Here is an 8797-nt window from a genome sequence, read left to right as displayed (position 1 = left end):
GAAGGAAGGGTGGGCTGGCCAGTTCTGGGCACGAGGTCCTCACACACAGGCAGGCGGGCGGGAAAGGAGCTAGAAGCCCAGTGGGTTGAACTGGGAGCAGGAGAGGCAGTTGTGGAGCGCAGATTTAAAAGAACCACACATGTAGTTATACAAGCTCCAAGTTAAAGAAAGGAACACAGGGACCTACTTTAGCCAGGGAAGGGCCGAGCTGTGACAGTTACTCTCGGCTAGGAAGGCTGAGAAGGATTTGACCTCAGCTTCCCTGCCTGGAAATGACACCTCCCTCCACCTTCGCGGGAGGTGAGGCGGCAGTGAGGTACCTCTCACAGCACTTGGATAACAGCAGCACAGAACGTATGGCCTTTCTCTGCTCCTCCAGCCCTGAGGACGGATGGCCTGGCTAGTGTTTCCTGGGTACAACTGAGGCAACCAGCTAGCACTGGTGCTCCTAAGGGGGTGGGATTTGTTAGGAGGACCAATCCTACCTCCTTCCCCTGGGGAGGCCACCCCTCCTGGCTGAGGAACCAGCTGCAAGAGGCCAAGGTAAGTTGAGAGTGAAATGTTTTTGGAGTGCTCACCAGGCATGTGAGTGAATTATTTTATTTCCTGATTCAACAATGGAGTGAAAGGCTCCAGATGAATGGCTGCAGTTGTCAATCGTTTCCCCAAACCATTGTACCCGACTGTCTTCTCCAGGTCTCAGTCCTCTCCATTTCTGGGCCTTCAGTTGTTGAGGGTCAGTCTCTGATGTGGGACAGGGATACAGCCACACCTCCCAGGCAGCTGGCAGCAAAACATGAGAGGAGAACAGCAGAGAGGGAGGGCCCACCATGGGAGAACCACACTTCCAGACCCCCAAAGGGTAAAAATGGTCAGACAAACAGGTGCTCTCTCCTAAGAAGAGTGGGACTAGATTCTAAAATTGGAACCTGAACACCTGGGTTAGGTAGTTGAATACCACAGGGAACAATTCCATGGAAAAAGGAAAGAGGGGGGCCAGAAAGGGAGCAAGCCCTGACCGGTTTAGCTCCGTGGATAGAGTGTCGGCCTGCAGACTGAGGGGTCCCGGGTTCAATTCTGGTCAAGGGCATGTACCTTGGTTGCGGGCACATCCCCAGTGGGGGGTGTGCAGGAGGCAGCTGGTCGATGTTTCTCTCTCATCGATGATTCTAACTCTCTATCCCTCTCCCTTCCTCTCTGTAAAAAATCAATAAAATATATTAAAAAAAAAAAGAATAAAGTAAGGGAGCGAGTAAACAGGGGTCCTCAAACTTTTTAAACAGGGGGCCAGTTCACTGTCCCTCAGACCGTTGGAGGGCCGGACTATAGTTTAAAAAAAACACTATGAACAAATTCCTTTGCGCACTGCGGACCCGGGACGAGTCAGCTGCTAAGCAGGACAGGCAGCGGCACCCAGCCCGCAGGCCGTAGTTTGAGGATGCCTGGAATAAGAGCTGGAGGAAGCACCTCCATACACATACACACACCTCCTGACCACAGCAACCCCCAGAGGGCCTCTGCCCACTGCCCACAGCCCCAGGCTTTCTCAGAGACATGCAGTCATCCATGTGGGGCTGAGGGAAGCACCTGTGCCAACTGGGCTGGGTGATTTTCTCCAAAACCCCTGGGGAAGGACTAGCTCCTCCCTGAGTTTGGTGATGTGGCTTTGGAAACAGGCAAATCTGGGATCAAATCTGGATGTGATCCTGGGCAAGTCATTTAACCTCTCTGGTCTAAGTTAACAACATTAACACTCCTGGATGCTGTGAGGATTAGCACAGTGCATGTAATGTGACTAGCCCTAGCTTAATAAACAGAACGAGGCACTGTCGTTGCTATCACTATTAATTATTTTCACTGCCCGCTGCCCGCTTTAGAGGACAGGGCTGTAAGGCAGGGCACCTCTCTGTCCTGAAGCATGATGTCACACCATCCCACAGCCTGAGCGACCTTGCACAGGCCAAAGCTTGCAGATACAAGAAAGGATACAGCATGTCTTGCAGGGGAGGCTGGCCTGAGGAGGCCCTGGGGGAAAGGCCCTCCAAGGAGGCCTGCAGGGTCTGGGCCATGTTATGATCAGTCAGGAGGCCCATGCTCTGAACCTAAGGGAAGAAAAAGGCAGGGAAAACAGCCCTTCTCAGAGCCTACGCCACACAGGCCCTCTCTACCCTCCACCCCCTGTGCTCCAGACCCCCACTGGCTGCTGTGACCAGAGCTCCCACCCTCCACCAAGAAGATGGTATGGAGCAGGGGTCCTCAAACTTTTTAAACAGGGGGCCAGTTCACTGTCCCACAGACCGTTGGAGGGCCTGACTATAGTTTTTAAAAAAACTATGAACAAATTCCTATGCGCCCTGCGGGCCCGGGACGAGTCGGCTGCTAAGCAGGACAGGCAGCGGCACCCGGCGGGCCGGATAAATGTCCTCGGCAGGCCGCATGTGGCCCGCGGGCCGTAGTTTGAGGACCCCTGGGGGGTCTAGCATCACAGCGGCTACATGCATCCCCTTCCTACACACCTGCAGGAGGAAGCCACGCAGAGCCTTGAGTGTGGTGTTCGAGAGGGTCGAGAGGTCAGCCAAAGCTGCGCCTTGCAGAACAAGCCCCACCTCTTCAGGAGAGAAGACGCTGCTGCTCTGGAACCGCACAAACTGGCCCCGGGAGAGAAGCCCCAAACAGGCGGTGATTCCGCATCTCCTTCATTCAGGCGTTTCCCCTGTATTCCTGCTGTGCTCAGCACCGGCTAAGAACACAGATCTGTAGCCCACAGCACCCTTCAAAGAGCTCCGAGTTGGTGAGCAAGGGTGGGGTTATGTCATGGGAGAGTGGGGTCAATGAGGCAGACTGTGACACCCTGAGAGCTGGCCCCGCTGAATGAACCCTTCAGTACCGAACCAAGCCCACCCCTCTGCCTTGCACCTCACACTCATGGCCAAAATGACTGTGTGGTGACCCAAACACACCGCCATGTGTTCATGTCCCGCTGCTCTCACTTCACTCCCTGGATCACATTTCCTCCTCCTCACTTATTAATCCTGCAAGCCTCAGCTAAAATGTTACCTTCACGAATGAATGTTCTTTCATTGTATTACAAGTCAAGCCCTGAGTGCCAACTACGTTTTTATTCGCCTCTCCCTCCCAGCTCTGGCGGAGTACTTGCTCTCTTCTTTAGTCACTTCTTCTCTTCCCAGACCTCGCACTGATTCTTCACTGACCCACTTCCCTGTCACCCACAGGCTCACTGCTTTGCTGCTTATTCAATGGGCACTTACTGCGCGTCAGGCACTTAGCATATCTTTACTCTACCGCCAATAACATCACACTTGAACTTGTCTATCTCCTTCTCTACACTGAGAGATCCTTAAAGGCAGAGCATGTGGCTCATCGGCATCTTTGGCACCTATTATAGGACCTGGCATGTGGGGGGCAGGCTCTGATCAATGTTTTGAGTGAGTGAATTGAGAAAGACTGTCTGGCTCTTTTGGGGTGCGGAGATGTGGACATTGATAGGAATTCTCTGGGCAGGCCTCTTGTAGGATGAAGGCCTGCCCGGCCCCCTCTACCTTCTTTGAGGATTAGGGTTACCTAAAGTAAGGGGTCCCTGGCCTCCTTGGGACCACTCAGCTCACGACATTCTTCAGACCACAAGACCATCCTTACTGCACTTACCAGAGTCAGGAGCCTCAAGATCTCAGGTCTGAGGAAGGAATTCCCTCCAGCATCCAGGAGGGTGAACAGTAAAAACCGATTCCAGGGCTGGGAGGCCACATGTTGTGCTATGGAAACACCAGTCACCCTGGGCTGTCAATGCTGCTTTTCCAAAGGCCTTGGAACATTGCTAAGGAGGACTCTCTCCTATTGGCTCAAAGAGGGCGACTCAGCTAGAGGCAGGGCGTTGCACAAGCTGACCCCAGGGAGTTTCTTTCCTCCCCGGGCTTCTATCCACCTACGCTGCCTGGCTCAGGGAGGCTATACACCCCACACTGTGGGAGGCAAGCGCCAGGGAGAGCTCTGCCATGTAAGAGCTTTGTGATCGTGGCTGGGGAAGTGGCCTGAGCTCCTGAACCTCAGGGTCCTCATCTATAAACTGGGCGTAACAGTGCCAGGCAGTGTTGCTAAGAGAATCACACAAAATGAGTGTGATTCACGGGACAGGGGATGGCAGTTTGGAGCAGGAAGGGCAGAGGCTGGCCTCCTCCCATCTGCCTCCGGGGAACATCAGAGAATGGGGAGGGTTTCTACCCATGTCTGGGCTCCTGGCATGCAGGTAGTCAAGCAAGGCCTCCAGGCAGCCGACGCAGGCATGGGACAATAGAGGGTCCTTCTGCAAGAAATCAAAAAACACAAATGTTTTTGTCAGTTTTGTTACCAATGGGTTTTGGTGCCAACCAAGAAAAAAAATTTTGATTGTCAGAACAATTTGAATTTCATAACTTCAGATTTGGGATTGTAGCCCTGCAGGCAATGAAGAAATGTCTGTTTCATCTCTCACCCACACACAGAGCACAGTGCTTACACTAATGATTTACCTACATTCCAGAGACTTTGGTTTCCGAAAGGAGATGGATCCTGGGCCCCACTAGGAGATTCACAGATAGTTTATCTAAGCCAGTGAGTTTCAACCTTATTTTTTAAAAGCAGCTGAATCTTTCATAAAACTAAATTTTATGCTCTAATAAGCATGTGAAAAGATCTCATTATCATAGTCATTAGGGAAATGCAAATTAAAACCACCATGAGATACCATTACATGCTCACCAATAGCTAAAATTAAAATTTGATAATATTGCCCTAGCCGGTTTGGCTCAGTGGATAGAGCGTTGGCCTTCGGATGGAAGGGTCCTGGGTTCGATTTCGGTCAAGGGCACATGCCCGGGTTGCAGGCTCAATTCCCAGAAGGGGGCGTGCAGGAGGCAGCTGATCAATGATTCTCTCTCATCACTGATGTTTCTATCTCACCCTCACCCGCTCTGAAATCAATAAAAACATATTTTGGGGAGAAACCAAGATGGCGGCATAGGTAAACACCTAAACTGCTGCCTCGCACAACAATATCAAAACTACAAATAAAAGACAAAATGGACACCATCCAGAACCACAGGAAAGCTGGCTGAGTGGAAATTCTACAACTAGAAGAAAAGAGGAAAGCACATTGAGACTCAGAGGAGCTGCAAAAGGCTGAGGTATGGAGACTCGCAGAGAGGACAGGCGGCTGAGTGCACGGGCGGCTGAGTGCGGGCTGAGTGAGCGGCTGCTTTCTAAAGCGGGAGGGAGCATGCGGGAAGAGACTGGACAAAAAGCGTACATCTATGGATGAGGACAGTGCGGGGGGAGGTAAGGGCAGAGGGTGGGGTAGGAACCAGGTGGAGGGGAGCTATGAGGGGAAAAAAGAGGAACAATTGTAATAATCTGAACAATAAAGATTAAATTAATATATATATATATTTAAATTGATAATATCAAATGGCCAGAATATTGAGCGACTGAAACGCTCATATACTTCTCTGTTGGGAAGGTAAAATGGTGCAGCCACTTTGGAAAATAGTTTGATGGTTTCTTACAAAGTTAAACATACAATTAGCATGTGTGGTGGACAGAATGTTATGATGGTTGCAGGAGTCCCTGGTCAGGTAGCTCAGTTGGTTAGAGTGTTGCCCCAAGGCAACGTCAGAGCGTTAGAACCCGCCAAGGTTGCCGGTTTGATCCGGGTCAGAACACATATAAGAATCAGCCAATGAATGTATACGTAAGTGAAACAACAAATCCCTTTCTCTCTCAAATCAACACAATTTTAAAAAGGGATGGTCCCATGACCTTTGCTCCCAGATGTTACCCTGTGATTATGTTACATTAAGTGGCAAAAGGAAGACTCTTGGCTGGGTCCAATCAATTCGTATAGCCCTTTAAAAGCAGAGTTCTCTCTGGCTGGTGGCAGAAGAAGCACCAGAGAGAGTAGAAATGGGAGAAGGACTCAGCATGCATTGCTAGTTTGAAGAAGAGGGGCCATGTGGGCAACATCAAAGAGCTGAAAGAGGCCCTTGAGGAAGAGATGGGTTATTTCCCAGATGCCCCAGGTAAGTACCCAGCCTAGCCAATGCCTCATCTTCAGCTTGTGAGACCCTAAGTGAAGGACCTAGTTGAGCCTACACAGACTCCTGATATAAAGAACTGTGAGATAGTAAGTGGGTGTTAAGCCATTAAGTTTGTGGTAACCTGTCACACAGCAATCACATCATTTGACCCAGAAATCCCACTCCTAGGTGTTTACCCAAGAGAAATGAAAACATGTATATATCCACAGCAAGACTTGTCTTCAGTATTATGAGCAACTTAACTCATAACAGCCAAAAATATGGACATCCCGAATACCTATCAATAGGTCAGTGGATAAACAAATTGTGGCTTAGCCATATGATGGGCTACTGCTCATCAATGAAAAGAAATGAAGTAATGATACAACAGTATGGATGGATCTCAAAAGCGTTACTTCCGTGAAAGAAGCTGGACACACAAGACTACATACTGTAGGATTTCATGTATATGAAATTCTAGAAATGGGCCCTAGCCGGTTTGGCTCAGTAGATAGAGCGTCGGTCTGTGGACCAAAGGGTCCCGGGTTCGATTCTGGTCAAGGGCACGTACTTCGGTTGGGTTGCAGGCTCCTCCCCAGCCCGGGTCCTGGTCAGGGTGCATGCAGAAGGCAACCAATCGATGTGTTTCTCTCACATTGATATTTCTCTCTCTTTCCCTCTCTCTTCCACTCTCCCTAAAAATCAATGTAAAAATATCCTCAGGTGAGGATTAAAAAAACAAACAAAAAAATTATAGAAATGGTAAAACTATAGTGTCAGAAAGCAGATTGGTGTTTGTGAGGTTCAGGGATGGGGAGAGGGGCTGACTTCAAAAGGGCAAAAGGAGCCCTATTCGGTGTTGCTCAGTGGATAGAGCATCAGCCTGCGGACTGAAAAGTTCCAGGTTCAGTTCCGGTCAAGGGCACATGCCTGGGTTGTGGGCTCGATCCCCAGTGGGGGGGCGTGCAAGAGGCAGCCAATCAATGATTCTCTCTCATCATTGTTGTTTCTATCTCTCTCTCCTCCCTTCCTCTCTGAAATCAATAAAAATGTAAAAAAAAAAAAAAAAAAAAAAAAAGGCAAAAGGAAACTTTATGGGGTGATGGAAATGTTCCATAGCATGAGAATTAGCATCCACCTAATTCGACACTTAAAAATTAATGGGTTCTATTGCATGTAAGTTATAGCTCAATAAAACAGATTTTTTAAAACGTAAAAACTAAAACTAACCCAAAAAAATCCTATGCTCTCCTCACGCTATTCTTTGGAAGGCAGCAACCTGATGGCTAAGGGTATGGGGCAGACTCAGATTTGAATCCTTGCTTAGTCACCATCTGTGTGGTCCTGGCCAAGGTCACTCAGCCTTGCTGAGTAGGAATAAAAAGACTGCCTGGGTTGCTGAGAGGTTCGATGAGAAATTGACATCGAGTTTAACCAGTGCTTGGCGCAGAGTAATTACTTAATAAATGGTGACTATCTTCGTGAAATGCATATCGGGGAAAACATACCCCACTTTAACAAGCCCTGCGTCTCTTTCACAGAACCCCTAAGGCCGCCAAGGCACACAGGTGGAAGTGGCTGAGCTAACCCACTCACCCCATTTTACAGCCAAGAGAATGAGGCCCAGAGAGAAAACACGTGACCTGAGGATACTTGGAGAGGAGGTGGAAGTGAAGAAACAAACCCTAGGGCCTTGTAAAAAAATAAGTCATATAAATGGAGCCACTTTAAAATGCAATGCAAGCTGCCATCGCAGAGGAACTGCCTTGTAGGGCTTATGCTTTGAACGTTTGGAATGTTACAACAGGGAAAAATAACCTTTTGACTGGGCACAAAGCAACATTGTGTCCCAAAGAACTGTTTGCAAAGATGACAAGAAAGCAGATACTATGTTGAGCACCCAGGCCGTGGGTGGAGGTAGCAGACTGATGGCTACTGACTGAAAATTTAAAACATTGTTTAGAATTAGGTTAGCTTATTGCACCAATAGAAATGCCTTGCCTCTATGGATGTAATTGCTCCCTTCCCTAAAAACCCTTTGCCTCCTCATTGGAACCCTGTTTGGATTTCTGCCTGAACCAGTGCTTCCCGAAAAGCTATTCTTTTTTTATCTCAAATAAATGCTTGTTGGCTTTCACTTTGAAAGGTCTTTTCTTTTTAGGTTAACAGCTTTGTGCCCTTCCTCCTTCTCCAGTCTGAAATTAACTCTTAACCAGCAGGCACTTCCAGCCGCTTGCCAGGTACGCAAGGCCACACAGCCATGGGCCAGCATGCCCCAGCCTCCCACCTGGTGAGGAGCTGTGGGCACAGTGCCACTCTCTGACCGTGTGTCCTATCACCCCATACAACCAGCAAGGCCCCCTGGGTGATGGGCGAAGAGGTAGGGCTACCGGGCATTAGGAAAACCAGGGATTACCATTCAGGTAACAATGGCTCCTGTTCACAAGACACACGTCTTGGGACACGGAAAGAACATGGGTCTTGTGGCCAAAAGACAGGTTTGAATCCTGACCTAAAATGTGTGACCTCAGGCAAGTTACTTAGTATCTCTAGGACTGTTTCTTTGTCTATAAAACTGAGAAGGTAATGTCTGCCTTACAGAGTTGTAATGAATGAAAAACAGGTCAAGTGCTCACACAGAGTAGGCACTCAGGAGAGGTTATCTCCCATCCTCCCCACCTCCTACTCCACTCCCAGCTCCATCAGAAAGCCAAGTCTGAGCACAAAGG

General features: G+C 49.1%; 1 protein-coding gene across 1 annotated transcript in view; it reads right to left on the bottom strand.

The window, feature by feature from the left end:
• Window positions 1-567: 567 nt before the first annotated feature.
• The window catches only part of MEI1 (meiotic double-stranded break formation protein 1), a gene marked incomplete at its 5' end in the record, with an annotated part of 58713 nt that continues 50483 nt past the window's right edge, over window positions 568-8797 (bottom strand). Inside the window, 5 exons of the mRNA XM_080660269.1 lie at window positions 568-783; window positions 1990-2102; window positions 2517-2648; window positions 3667-3773; window positions 4240-4321. Coding sequence (XP_080516395.1) covers window positions 738-783; window positions 1990-2102; window positions 2517-2648; window positions 3667-3773; window positions 4240-4321 — 480 coding nt within the window. The 3' untranslated portion in view covers window positions 568-737. The remainder of the gene's footprint in view (window positions 784-1989; window positions 2103-2516; window positions 2649-3666; window positions 3774-4239; window positions 4322-8797) is intronic.

Source organism: Plecotus auritus, assembly GCF_963455305.1.
Source record: "Plecotus auritus genome assembly, chromosome: 3".
NCBI classification, from domain to species: domain Eukaryota; kingdom Metazoa; phylum Chordata; class Mammalia; order Chiroptera; family Vespertilionidae; genus Plecotus; species Plecotus auritus.
The sequence above is the reverse complement of the archived record's forward strand: the minus strand, read 5'-3'. Positions and strand labels throughout refer to the sequence as shown.